At 47.7% G+C, this 15,115-nt stretch overlaps 1 protein-coding gene across 1 annotated transcript; it reads left to right on the top strand.

The window, feature by feature from the left end:
- Nucleotides 1-6,884: 6,884 nt before the first annotated feature.
- LOC119448879 (solute carrier family 22 member 15) lies at nucleotides 6,885-8,715 on the top strand. Its single transcript, XM_037712091.2, has one exon. It carries the CDS (start codon nucleotides 7,300-7,302, stop codon nucleotides 8,713-8,715), a length of 1,416 nt encoding a protein of 471 aa, XP_037568019.2. The 5' UTR covers nucleotides 6,885-7,299.
- Nucleotides 8,716-15,115: the final 6,400 nt, after the last annotated feature.

Raw genomic sequence — 15,115 nt, 5'->3', positions numbered from 1 at the left:
CAGCGGAGAGGCGTCGCAGGTGCGCTCGTTTGGAGCCTCGCCGCTGCTTTCATGAACCAACGTTCATGAAAGCGGCGTGCAGTCTTTGCAAGAGCAAGCCAAACAAACATTTCGCTCGCGATAGCTAGGTTTACAAGAGTTAAACCTCAGCTAATTTTTTGTTCTCTGCCGATGATGCCCCACCCCCCTCCCGCCATGACCACTGATTATTGCAGTTGGCACTTCCGCGTTATCCAGTCCCCTTGGTCAATCGTCCGTGCATATACAATAATACACTGCAGTGTACTGACTACGTAATCGATAGATACCCTTGCATGAAGTTTGAGCCTTTTGCCGCCAGCGAAACGTGATACTTTTGTTTTCAGGGTCCAACTCTGTTGTCATTGGCTGCACACACTCCTGGTGCTCCAGACTGGACTTGGGATACCAGAAGGTACGTTGGATTCGTGTCTATCGCGCATTTTCTTGGTTACATTGAGGTGCGGATCGAGTTATCAAAACAAGGGATTTGCGACTCCCGGAAGAGAAAGAACAGCATCACTTGCACCAAAGAATGTATACGCCATTTCTACAATCACAAGCTAAACACCTAAAGTGCTCATGAGTGAAAACACGTCGGCTTATGACCGACACTGACGCAACAATTTTTAAATGACCAAGTGTAAAGGAAACTCCGAATAACGCTGTGCCATTAAAAGATCATCTGTTTAGTTTATCCTAAATATTAGACAAATTAAAGCGCAAGTAACCAATATAGATCCACAATACACAAATCCCTAGTAAACATACACGTAGAAAAAAAACATTTAAATGAAAACTACCACGAGGTAGCGGACATCGTATATTAAATAAATCGCTGAACGTCGTTTATCCGAGAGTGAAGCCCTCAGTAGGAAGCATTAACAATTCTGCCTGTCCTGGCTTTCAGACCCTGCCTTGAACCATTTTACCAAATTATGAATGCCTGTCGAGTGATCATTGCGGAATCCTAGAGTAGTTTATCATTTGTAGGTTGCAACTAGAGCGCTTGAAAAATACAGACGCATGACCTGAACAGGCGTTCCCTCGAGGAACTAATGTTTGCATGGAATTTCGCTCCGCAAGCCAACCAATTTGTCGTTTCATAAAGGCCTGTAATGGCATGCAGGGTTCAGAATAGAGGCATCATCATCTTCTTCTGCACTGCCCAAATGTGCAGCGAAAAATAAATACAGTTTTTAAAAACACTATCAGGCTAAATGTTCGGTTGACAGGCAAAATATTCTTCATTGCCTGAATATGCAGCATTGCTAATAAAGAAAACGCTAACCTAAGTAGCTGTTTACATACCTTCCGAAAAAGGCACGTGCTTCTTGTCGTGGCCGTCAGCCACGTTTAACCAGGCTTGAGATTTAGTCGCAGGGGGGTGCTATAGCCAAATGGACGCGGGCCCGACATACGGTCTCTCTACACAAACTGCTCCGGCCTCCTGCACAAATGTGTCTAAAACAGGATGTTACCGTGTATACCCCTAGTAACCCTCGACAGTCACCTTATTCTTGCAGGGGACTGTGGGTTATTTCTTGGCCTAAAATTAGATCCTAACTTGAAATTTACTAATCATGGGCGCTATAACGTAAAATGATTCCAAACTGTTTTGATTCCAATTTCTGCAATCAGCCTCCACTATTGGTCAAAACATTTTCGGGCCACTCCCAATTTAGCCTGTCTGTCACGTGACGTCACGAAAACCGCGATAGCTCCCCATCTGATATAACGTGTACACACTGATTATGCAAGATTAAACCGCACAAAAGAAAAATAATCAGTCCTGTTTCACCGCTTTTCACCATTTGCTCGCTGCTATTGGTCCAATGTTATCTGGCTACGCCCACTGCGCCTGTCTGTCACGCGACGTCACAAAACCGCAAAACGTGACTACGTCAAAGTGACGTGTACGCGAAAAAATGCATTATTAAGCCGAACAAAACTGAAAACTTTTCTGAATAGCCACAGACTGCTCCGTTCCGAAAGGAATAGAAGATGGCTGCTCGCCGACCGCTCAGGCCCTCGCTACTCGCACCTGCCGGTGAGCATGTATTTATTTGCGCATGATAAACATTTTGCGTGGCAGTAAAACGTTATCGCGCCCTTTCGGCACATATACGACATCACTCAGCCAACTCTTCCTCGCTGAGGGTCCGTTTTAGCGGCATTCTTTTCCTTCCGTTGCACGCCGCCGCGATTTTTGACCAGCCGCCACAAGCTAAGGCGAAGCGGACCAATCGGAGAAGCCCGCACCACCCTCTTTATTCGGTTATCTATTTTCACTGTGCTGGCTCGGCCCCATCGAAACCCTCTCCACTAGGGCGTGCTCCTCTCTTCTTGTCAGCCAATTAGATAAGAAAAACCGCTGAGTGTAGACAATGTTATTGGTTTTGAAAGCGAACAAAGGTCACCTCCTATAAACAGCAGAGTGTTTGATTGGGTTCTTCAGACAAAGCTGCGGGTCACCGCCCGATGCTTGCGTCGGTGGTTACGTAAATTTGACGTCAGGAGTTTGGAATCAAAACAGTTTGGAATCATTTTACGTTATTGCGCCCCATGTTGCATTTGTTAAACAAAAAAATTGCCTACGGCATAAGAGCATTGATTAAATCACGATCATTTTTTAGAACACACATTTACTATCCTTATACTTTGCATTCATTCATAATCATATCACCTACGGTACTGCTTCCTGGGAAAACACATATAAATGCCACCTATCGTCTATTCAACACATACAGAACCAGGATATTCACATAATCACCAACAGTTCCTTTTACTCCGACGCTCTCCTGCTTCCTCAGGCTAACTATTCTACCTGTATCTGGCTTATTTAGGTATCATTTAAGTATTCTCTTTTTTAAAATGCTTAAAAAACAGCTTGCTTACGAATTTGTAAGCTTCAAATTACGCACCATACCCATTCCACTAGGTTTGCGCATAATTACAACTTTATACTACCTAAATGTAACAACAAATATGGAAAAATGACGTTCTCGTTCTCAGCGATGAAAATATGGAATGACCTACCACATAAACAAACATAATCGTTGAATACATTCAAACATGAATTGAAGAGTTTTATTTTTTGTAAATAGTTGTAAATAGCATGCCCATTAATATGTTGTCCTGCATAATTATGCCTCTTGATATATGCACTTCTTTGTTTATTGTCTCTTACCATTGTATTGTACTTCGCGCGTTCTTTTGTTTTCCTTCTACGTTGGTAATTCTGCTGCTTTAACCCATGCCTTCAATACATTTTTTTTTCATTTGAACCGAAGGTCCTGTTGCAGTCTTTGACTTGGGGACCCTCGTCTATATATACTGTCTTTTACATAATCATTGTTTTGAATGCATAATAAACTGAAAACTGAAACAGAAATACACAAAGAACATTTGTTAACATGTCTGACGCAAAAATTGCGGTAAGGTAGGCTCTTGAAATTGGCATTACTGCGGTAGGGTTAACCTACGGCTCATTTCAGCACGGCGTGCCTGCTAACTAACCTGCTAGCAATTCACAAGTCCGGAGGAGCACTTCAAACACTTTAGCCCTCTAGAATGTCTCCCACCTGGAAGTGACATAGACGTTACTTATGGTGGTGTCGAATTCTTCATAAAACCTATAGCAAAGTAAAGCGCACCACTTCCAGCTGGTTTGAAGAGATATGCGAATTTCAAAAGCCTTATTAGTCTCAACATTGCCAGCTGCGTTTTTTTTCTTTCGTTCAGTGTAGTGTAGCAACATATTTTTAGCTTGCAGAAATATTGCAAGACACCGTCATATGAGCGGAGCCTGTAAATAGCCTCCGCATTATATTGGCAGAGATAGCAGTGCAGGAAATGTGCGCTGGAGGCTGGGAACATACCAAGGCTGTGATCGCCATCCGTTAGTGTTTTAAAGATGTTAAGAGTACCCAAGAAGCATAAGCGTGTGCCTTACGACAACGGCAGTCAGATGCACGGTCTGCCCTTACAGCAGAGTACTGCAAAAGGTTTCATTCGATACATTATCAGCCGTTGTCAGCCCTTAACTATGGTTGTAGTGTTCACTCCTGCGCTTGCTTTGTATATAATGAAGTTACCATCCACCCTTGACCCAATTTCAGCACAATTTTGTGCTAAATAATATGCACAACACGACCCGCTGGTTTGTAACAGTCCTGGGCCACTATCTTGTACGCGTCCGAGAAGCCGACGTTCGGTTTCGCTTCACGCGATTGGCCTAGATTGGCCTAGGCCGCGATATCGGCGTGGCCTGGGCAATCGCATGAGACGAAAGCGGACGCCGGCTTTTCGAACGCTTGCAAGATAGCGGCCCTGATGCATCACAGCACATGTGGTAGCATCTAAGACAATGGAAAAGGCTCACCTTCCTCAGACAATACGGACATCCCTCTACCGCTGTTCCTCTGTACAGCATAGCTGTGGCTTTCTGTTTTGGTTCCTCTTCTTCCACTGCAAACATTGAGGCGGCTCGTTGCGTGACACATCTGCAAGACTGGGACACGCTGTATGACGGCACAAGAAAAATGTACTCGACAGAACGACAAAGAAAATTAAAGAATCATGCTCTACTGCTAAAGTTTCTTGAGGCGAAGCCTAATTACCGATTATTTGGGTTGTTCTTCATTTAAGTAAAGCCTAACTATTACTGCTGGTACCAGGTGCGGCAATGTTATCTAAATTCGAAATGAATTGAGAAAGAACTTACAGGACACCTAACTGTGCGTTTAGTTCAAATGGAATTTATGATATCCAAGTAAATGGTCTCCACTTCAAGAGGAGGCATTAAAATAAGTCCTTACAATATAGCAGTGTTATGTTCGGTCATATTTTTTACATATTGGTGCGTATTCCTAATGGGAGACGACGGGGTCAACTTGGGATCAAGTTCAAGTGCTGCTCACATGACAAGTAGCATACATTACTGCCTTTGGTGTTTGTTTGCATCAGCAGTTATGACGTAAATAGCAGCGCAGCACAGGACTGCTTACTTATCTCGGCACATACTTTGTGGTTTCCCGGCCAAGAGGTTTGCCCTTGTGCACTTGATTCGTCCAAAGCTAAGCCTTTCCAATGCATTTCCTCTTCCTCTGTGTGCCGACGAAACTTACACTGTTCGAAACTATACCCAGACTTCCATTATCTGGCCTGTCAAAACTTCAGCTAAGTTTGCAAGAAACAAACTCACTTCTTCTCTGTCGCCACTATCCACATTAGAACACGCGTACTTTGCTACGCGCACTTGAAATCACCGCACGCGGTTGATCCTGCCGTCGCAAGGACGCGCTGATGTGCCGCTGAGAAGAGTGCAACTTGTTGCTCTATTGAAGCCGTGGAGCGCACGGCTGAACTCATATGCGTGTGCTAGAGATCATGTTTGATTTTCACCGTTGCCAAACTGCTCTTATCAGCCTATTGGGTGAGGGGGGGGGGGAGCTTCAAGATACGCAAGTTTAATTCCCAAACTGTGTAGAGAGAACGTGTTCACTGGCGCTGCGCAAACACTGTTGTTTATTCCTCTGCTCTGTTAGGTAGAGCAGAGCTACGTGCCGCTCTAACGAGCAGAAAGTTAATATACATACATGTTTCACGGCCAGACCACTTCGACATTTTTGTAGCGGAGCGGTTGTTGTTAATGGTCACACGGTTGCGTAAGGGGCCCCTTTAGTGTTCCTACATTTGTGGCTGCTCCCTCGGCCACCTTTTCAATGAATACTTCAGTGCTGCATTCCTTTACATTACCCTGTATGTTCTGTTTTTACGCCCGACCATGTTTATACAGTCAATTAATGCCGAGTAATTAGAGCCTTCCAGGCTCTTACTGCTAAACTTCTTCTCCTGCACAGCAAGAGGAAACTTGAATGCGCCGCTACCAGAAAACTCTGAGCAATGATATCAGGCCTGTCTATGAAGCTGCATATAGCAAAACAATTCGTGTTTCAAAGGCCCGCAACGTGCTCCCAGAAGGAAGGCACAGGGGAATTTCCGTGCCTTCTGCTTTGGAGTTTCGAGGACGACGGCCTGACAACGAGCTGCTGATGATAGCTGCATACGTCGATGGCAATTTATAGCTTTGTTTTATTATGAACACATCACCAGGAGACAGCCATTTTAATACCTCAACAATCACCAATGCGGAGAATTTGGCAACAAAAGCTTAGATGTCGAAACTTTTTTCTCGGCGTCGTCGACATACTTCCGGAGCCTTGCCAGAGGGCGTATGCTATCGCTGACCGTTGCCAGATAGACATTGAAGAAGAAACATCTCGTGGCCCGCGCGGCGGATGCGCTATTCGTTGGAATTCTGTGGTGAACGTAGACAGCCGTGGTCCTCGGATGATGGTTCCCGACAACGACAACTGGGGCAAGAAAGAGGTTGACGGCGCAGTGCCGTCAACATCACAGACTCCCGCGTCACCCAAGGCGATGCCATCGACGTCTCAACGGAGACCAAACCCCGATGATCCTATCCCGGTGGCCGACTTTTCCAGGTTCGTTCTGGCGCTCCCCACTGCGGGTCTCTTAGCTAGCATCGCCTATTTTGAGCAGTAGTTGCGGCCCGTTGATGGCAGTGAGAGGAATATTTCCGATGAGTGAGCTAATATATTTTTCAGCTAGAATTAAATTTAAAGATCTACAGTATTGAATGTGGAGCCATCCTCCTACATCTCGGTATATATAGCGCAAAGTAAACGCTATGCCAAGCACCAAATGCAACAATTAAGCAAACAGCGGCACCGCCAACGTGAAATCAGGCAGACTTATTCATTTCTTATCAATAACAGATTGGGCCTAAGGCGCAGTCTTCTTTCGTGATTAGTGCAATACAAAGAAAAGCTTACCCAAATGTAGCCATTGTGAGGAAGTTGCTCGCTGAAAGTTGGCCGCTACGCAGAACACTGAAGTCCGATCCTACCAACTTGTCCTGAGTGCTGCTGGCAGCTGCTGAGCGTTCCCCGGTTTGAGTGGCACATTTTGGCTTGATCCAGGACTGGCCAAGAGCTCCAACGAAGAGACAGCGTCGTGTCACTCGAGACCTGGGAGCCCGATCCGAGCCGGAACTCGCAACAGCGGGCCCTGCCGGCGGGCGGTGCTCTGGGCGGGGGGAATCCGAGCAGTGAGAACTACACCAGCAACCCGATCGCTCTCGTCAAGGAAGACCCAGGTGACATAAGCTCGCTAATCGGCAACGGCCGGTTTCAGCTGCTCATCCTGCTTTTAGCCCAAGTTGCCTCTGCTCTGCTCACAATCCACCACCTGTATATGCGTCTCTTCCTGGCACGGGTCGATCACTGGTGTCGACCGCCGCTGGAGTACTCGCTCTCCCTGGAGATCTGGAAGAACACGAGCATCCCCTTGTTGCCGGACGGCAGCTATAGCAAGTGCAACATGTACCATCCAACCGCGCACACCGCCAACGGCAGTAAGGTCGTGGTGTCCTGCAATGAGTGGGAGTACGACCTGTCTCCTGGCAAGAAATCGGTGGTGAGCGAATGGAACCTTGTCTGCGACCGGGCATGGTACATCTGCATCGCGTTCCTCTACAACAGGTTGGGCGCCATCCTAGTTGTGCCGTTCTCGGGCCAGATCTCTGACCGCATCGGCCGGAAGCCTGTCATCTGCACCTGCATTATCGTCGCGGTTGTGTCGGCCGGCGCCTCTGTTGTGTCGAAGTCGTTCCTCGCGTTCGTCGTGTCTTGCATGCTCCTTGCGGCTTCACTGAGCATAGTCAGGCTGCTTATCATCATCGTGCTCTTCGAGAACTCGGGAGAGGGCTACCGGGACTTCTACGTCTGCCTCGCCAAATTCGGCTCCATATACGGCATCGTCATCGTAGCGGTCACGGACTACTACGCCACACAGCGGATCGTGCTCAACCTCACTGTTTTCGTGATCGCCGTGTTGCTGACGTCAGTGTACTGCTTCGTCGACGAGTCCGTGACCTGGCTGCTGGCGTATCGCGACTACGACCGCGCCGAACACGTCATCTACCAGGCTTCGGTGCGCAACCGGCGGCCGTACGCCGGTCACCGCATCTTCGGCAGCAACTCGACCGGCTACCGGCCCACCAGCCAGCTCGACATAAACTTCGCCACGTTCGTGGCCACTCACGAGCTCCGGTGCCGCACGGCCATCTTGTCATGGATCCTGCTGTGCCTCTTCCTCGTCCAGTACGGCATGTTAGCCACCGGCGAGAAGGTCGACACACTACGGGGCAATGTCGCCCTGGTGCTCATCAGGTGCTGCTCTTTCCCTCTGGCGTGGAAGTTGCTACGGGACTTCCCCCGCAAGAGCGCCCTGAGCATGGCGTTGCCGATGACCTGCTGTCTCCTCTGCCTCCTGTCCGTGTCCAAGTTCAAGGGGGCCGCCAGTGTCACCTGGATCCTGGAGGAGGTCGTGATCGCTTCGATCGTGGGCGAAGCCATCGTCGTCTACGTCTTCACGCTCGAGCTGTTCCCGACGGTGATTCGCGGCATGGGCACTTCCATCGTCTACTTCTTCGGGCAGTGTGCGGTGATGCTGGCCCCCTATATCGTAATGCTGTCGTCCCGCATCCACCCGAACGTGGTGAGCGTTGTCTTCAACGCGCTGCTCCTCAGTGCCCTGGGCATTCTTCGCTTCTTGCCCGAAACGAAGGAGAGAAAGCTGCCCAAAACCATGGACGATCTCATGCCTTGAAACGACACACGCGTGAATTGGGGGGCGCCGCGAGCGCTGATTGGGCACAACGGCACACAGCGTCGCCTTGCGAGTAAATCGCCTTCCACCGATTCATAATGCTTTCCTTAGCTAGTAGGTTTTTTTCTTTGCACGTCGCGAAATCAAAAATTTTGCCCGCGTAGAAGTGTGACTTTTGGTTCTTTCGACGAACATATAAATTTATGTATTCCATTTCAATTATAATTTCTTTCTATCTTAGTTTAGATGGATATGAGAAGTTCCCTCTTCCTTTTTTATCGATACGCAAACATCGCTCGGCTAACTTTAGGTGGACACGCTTGCATTCTCTGCAATTTATTTATTGTGAAAAACAAATTCTGCGTACATCTGTTATTTATCAATAGCATAAGTGCTAAATGGAGACACTTCATTTCCTATAAAAACAATATCATTTTATTCCTTCAGAGAAATAAAGCACCGGTCACTAATCTAAGCATTCTGCGTGTCGGTTTTTCTTTAGGAGCTGTTTTGCGCAGTTTATTATACACTGCAAAACACAGTGAAAAACCGTTAGAAATGGAAACAGCAAACGAACAGAAGGCCCTCGCAAACACTAAAGAAGAAAGTAGAGGTGATTAAAAACACTCACACCACTGTTTTGAGGCAGCAACAACAACAACAACAACAACAACACCAGGTAACGCTCGTTGTAGCACCCTCTTCCTTCGGTATATGCAAGCAGATCAATTTCGGGAAATCATCGCACCCTATACCGCAGTCCATGCATTGGATCGCAGTCATGGATCTGTCTAATGCCGTGTATTTTCGTGTAATTACCGTGTATTTTCGTAAGTCGCCATGGTACTTTCTTTTATCGCAGCGTGATCCTTCTAAGAGCACTATGGATGACACGGTACAAGTTTAATAGTACTAAAAATGCCTTCACTTGCAAGAAATGCTTCCATATAGCTCAGTGAGGGCATACTTGATTTGCGACTAAATAAAGCGCTCTTGATTGCTAGAGATAAGACGCATGTGAAAATACTCACTACATATTATTATTCCACGAAATGCCGAGTAGCAAACAGGCTTTCTCATTACACCAAAGGCACTCAGGTTACTTTAGCCTTCGTGTGACCATAAAACAAGTAGCAACAAGTCCCTACAGGGAAAAGCTAAATATCTCGACAGATCTTTTGCGTTCCGTCTTATAATTCTATGTATATCTACATCAGTGCGTATACAGTGCATCCTAAGCTGGCCGAAATACCCAGACTTTCAACAAACATAAGCACTGACTGAATGAAGGCAAATTCACGCACTGAAAGCAAAAGTACTCACCAGGTGAAGCTAAACTCTGCAGAAGCCGGAAGTTGGGTTTGGCATAAGTAGCTTTTGAAAAACCTGCTCAGCATTCAAAGCGTCCGTGCCTGCATGTAATATCATTGGAACCAGTCACTAAACAAGAAAGTTACGCCCAACCTTACGGACAAGTTGCAAAATCGGAGCAAATTACGAGTAAGCGATACATAGGCAGTGCCTACTACGCACACGTTAACCATGTTCGCATTTCAAGATTGCAGCAGGGCGGAATTGGTGGCCTCGTTAAATGCCAGAATTTGGCGCATAAAAGGATGGGCACTGTTCTATCGCGGTAGAGACATGCGTCCTAGCCGCCGTACGGTTCGGGTGCCGCCAAGACGGAGGCGTCCGAGAAGGCGTTCGTGTCGAACGCCACAGAGACAGAGTCAGACCAGGCGTGTGGTGCCAGGAAGAATGACCGTTTATTCCCATTGAATGGGCTCCTCATACAACTAGCGTTAGCAACGCTCCGACGCCACAGCGACGCGCCACTCTTCCCTCCTTAACAAAACAAACGTTTGTTAATCTACTTGGACTTTCTTTTAACCAACCAAAGGGAACAGCCAGCAAAAGTGGAACGAAAACTAATAAGGCTACAAGTGAACCAAGATATCCCAAGAAAAACCATATCAATTAGTCCTGGGATTTTGGCTACAGGACAATGGTAAGCCGGACGTTTTAGGTACGGCAAACAATTCAGCAGCTGCATGAAGTCAAGAGGCTACTTACAAGAACCACACGAATGGTGAGCGGTATAAAAGAGCACCAACTCAGAAGGCTCACCATGGCTCGGGCTACACCACGAATCATGTACCAATCTCCATACGTACAAGTGCACCAAAACACAAAAGGTCAAACTTGAAACCATGCTTCGGCAGATGACAGTTATACTAGGCAGCCCTGCATACTCTCGATCCAACCGAGTCGATGACACGGCAGTTCTGCCTAAACTGTACGATCTCAAACAACTCTACCAACAAGCACAATTCAGTCGCCTGAAGCTATCTAAACAAGGGCGGGCATGTTTGCGTGACCTAGGGCACGATATCCCACTAGGCCTTGGCACAGAACAACATCCACCGTGGGACACGCTAGACAGTGTTACCGTCGACCCAATACCTCGAAATATGAGGGCAGACATAAAACCGGAAAGATGACAAAATCGAGCGCAACACCTCAGGGACGACACCGAAGACTGGACCCCATACACGGACGCCTCTCCAACTAATCAAGGACTTCTGCACAGGTGTGGCAACAGACTCTGCACCTATATGATGGGGCTTACACTGCCACATTCCATCGCAACGTCAAGCTGAACTTACAGCTGTCGTGGAGGCCGCCACCATGCCAAATCCACGCGAACGAAATGTGCTCATTCGAACAGATAGCCAGGCTGCATGCAGGGCACTCGCGGCCAGAAACATTCCCGCGGCACTACACTCAGCATTAACAGCGCACTTCAACTTACACCCTAACATTAAAGTACGGATTCAGTGGATTCTGAGTCACACTGGGATCAGAGGGAACGAAGTGGCACATGCCATATCCCGTGCAAGTCTCCCGGGCCCTCCCCTGTGGTGGCCCGACCCAGTGAGTCTGAATGAGCAACAGCTTTGCACGCACGGAAAGGAGCGAGAAACTGTACGAATTATGAAACAACTGCATGAAGTATCCGCAAGCAGACACATACATGAAGCGAAGAGAGGTGGTACTATGGAGGAGTGCGCAGACATATGCTCTCTTGTCCCCACACTTCCAACACTACATACAGAGTTTGCCTGGCAGACGTTGTGTGGCATGTAGCGGTTTCCCGGATAATGCTCACATACCGAGGTATTGTCCGGGGAGCCGTCTCGCTTTTCAGGCGTACCTTGCTAAACTCTCAACTCTCTATTCTACCTCTATGGACGTCTTCTGGCTGGTATCTGTCGGGAGGTCTTCGAGTACGGTTTCTTCTTCGTTGCAGTCGTACTGTGCCTTGGTGATTAGGTGAGGTGGACACTGTCCCTTTTGTTATTCTTGGATCATGCTCATATTCGTCCACGTCAACCTCGTCATGAGTGGGCACTGCCGACGAGGTGATCCAGGCCCCTTCGCATTGTCCAACATTGAGCGGCTGTCGCTTCACCGTGGTGGTTTCGCAATTTCGGCTGCGCCTCCAGTGAGGAGTCGTCATCAAGGCCACTACTTGAACTAGCCTTGTTTCCTTCGCACGATGGTTCGATGTCCGAGGTCTTGTCGTCTGAGCGCCTTAGATTTTCAGGGACTTCTGTGTCTTGCTGTTGAGCGCGATGCGAGCTAGACGCAAGATTCCATCGTTGTCACAAGTGGTCAACTTGTATGAGTCGTACATGGTCTCCTATTCTGACAAGATATGTAGCTGGGCTCACAACTAGTTCGAGGATTCCATACTGCCAAGATTCGACTTCACCTCTCAGAGTCTTGACATACAGTTTGTCGCCAACTGAGTAGTACTCGGCTGACCTTGTTTACTGATTCCGTTGGTCAGCAACTTTTCTCTGACGATCCAACATGTTGTCCGAAAAGCTTGGCATAAGTAGAGACAGCTTTACACGAACTGAACGCTTCAAGAAAAGTTCAGCTAGCATCCTTGCCGTTGCCAAATTCGGCGTGTTTCGGCAGGATAGCAAGAAATGACAGATACGCTCATCATAGTACGCTTTAACCCCGCGGCGTTGTCAGTCAGTACTTGCTTCACAAGCGCCGTCTTGGTTGTTCTCACGAGCTTCCCTGCAGCTCCGTTGGATGCTGGCGTGCTATGGAGGCGTCCTCGTATGCTTACTTCCCCGTTGTAGCAGGAACTCTTGAAAGTCGTCCGAGCTGAAGCGCGGACCGTTATCGGTGACTCATTCCTCGGGCTAGCCATAAACTGCGAAGAGAATGTTCAAGCACTGCGTCGTTTTTGCACTAGTTGTTGCAGGCATGCAAAACACCTTGATCCACTTTGAGTAGGCGTCGACCAACACTGGCAGGTTGGAGCCATCTTTCTTTGCGTAGTCAAGGTGAACGTGTTAGCGAACTCTTGTAGGATAGGGCCAGGGTGGACTGGCAGTTTTGGCTGCGAGGGCACTTTGACAAGTGAAACAGTTACGTATGCATTTTCGACGTCCTTGTCAAGCGAAGGCCACCAAACATAACATCGAGCTAGCACCTTCATCCGTGTCATTCCGGTGTGTCCATCGTACAGTAGTACCACAACATCCGGTTGCAAACTCTTGGCCACAGTGACTCGGCGACCACACGTCAGGCAGTCTTGTTCAATTTGAACGCTTTCATTTCACCAGGACAACTTGCTGGCCATCCATGTGAGTTCGTGAATTCGATTTCTCCCTGCCCAGGAGATATTTAAAAGTTTTCTGTTTTGCAGAAGAGGTCGAGGTTAGATACCATGATGGCGGAAGAGCAAAAACTGCGTGAAGTAGCCCAAGAAGTTTCATCGCATTAGAATTGTTGACTCCGACGTTTGCTGCGTTGCTTATTTATGCAGAGCACGCCCCAGCACAAAAACAAACAGCTTCGCTGTAAAATTGTGGCAGAAAGAATGTTTTGGTAAAGGCAGCGATAGCTTTCTTGTGTGAGCTCGCTTGCTACCTCCACGCCGGCCCATGTTACGCTGCAAGCCCGATGGGCACCTCATCTAACATTTCAAAAGACTGACCCAAACTAAAACGCTTCTACCGGCGTCAGTTAGCGCCACCTCGCCCGGCTTCGACGCTAGGCAAGACAAGTCGATATTCCTGGACAGGCCAGATTTTGGAGCAAGCGTTTCTGCAGGCGTCTGACCACGCTTTGCCCTCCAGAAAAAAAAAAAAAACGAGCACTATGGAGAAGCAGCGCTGGCGAGGTGGCGGTACGGCAGTTTGAGTGGGAAATTGAAATATGATCATAAATATCTCTTTAAAAAATATGAATGATGACACCATACGACAGAAAGGCCGCCGAAATGGTTGAACATTTTAAATGATAATAAGTGTTAATACACGCGCGCCTGTATCAACGCTTGCGTAAGCCCGATGCATCCAGCCAAGCTGTGGTCACGCCCACGTGCGTTGTGATAAGCGCATGCGCTCATGCGTTCTAGCGCGTGGGTTGCCAATCGGTCAGAAAGAAGGTCAGAAGGCGATGTGCCTCAAGACCCGAAATCACCTAGCAGGTGCTACTGAAAACTGTTTCCATCGCTCGCTAGGCTGTGCGTTACGGCGCTGCTGTCGGCTCGCGAAAGCTCGGCGCTGGCTGCATCTACTCCATTTCATACTTAGCGCGTAATGCTGCGAACAGCCTAGAGAAGTTTGGTTATAAAGATGTATAACTCCGTGCATTTCGTGGTCATGTTTCTCGGTCGCACACATTCGCACTGGACCTGCGCGAGCCTGCGCGAGCCTGTGCATGAGACGCCGCGATTGGCTGCCAAAATATAACAAAAAAAGGAAAATTATTAAATGCAAGATTATCGAATACGACGTATTAATAGCAGCTATACAGTACAACAAGCTAATTTTTAGGGTATAAGACATTTTCATTTATGACAATTTCACATAATTGCAAGTACAAAACAGCAAACAGTTTCTTGGTGCGAACGCAGCTACTGCAAGGAGTCTTGCTAGCTTCCTTAGCGTTACAACCTATTTATGAAACGATATAGCCTTGCCAGGCGATGACGTAGTTTACGTGTGACACAAACGGCGTGGAACGGCAGACAGAAACAGAAAGTTCGTGGAACGGAAGACCAAGACAAAAGCCTCTGCTGCCGTAAAATTGTGGTAGGTCAGATGCACTTGTAATCAGCGTTGACCGATGCTTTCTTAAACCGTTTCTAATAAATCCATAGATGCAAAGAGACGCCATGCGTGTAATGTTTGATTATACAGGGTATTTCAGGGCACCAACGTCGTTGCGTTTGAGCGCGCTAGTCATGTGGCGCGTTTTTCAATCTAGCGCGCTCACTTTGCAGCAGGGAGAAAAGAAAACAGCGTCAGCTATCATCATGCCAAGAAATTATTCGAGTATTTCTCAACAGGTCCTACAAGTTCAAGAT

Source organism: Dermacentor silvarum, chromosome 4, assembly GCF_013339745.2.
Source record: "Dermacentor silvarum isolate Dsil-2018 chromosome 4, BIME_Dsil_1.4, whole genome shotgun sequence".
Lineage (NCBI taxonomy): Eukaryota > Metazoa > Arthropoda > Arachnida > Ixodida > Ixodidae > Dermacentor > Dermacentor silvarum.
Note: the sequence above shows the minus strand (reverse complement) of the source record. Positions and strands in the feature narration are given on the sequence as shown.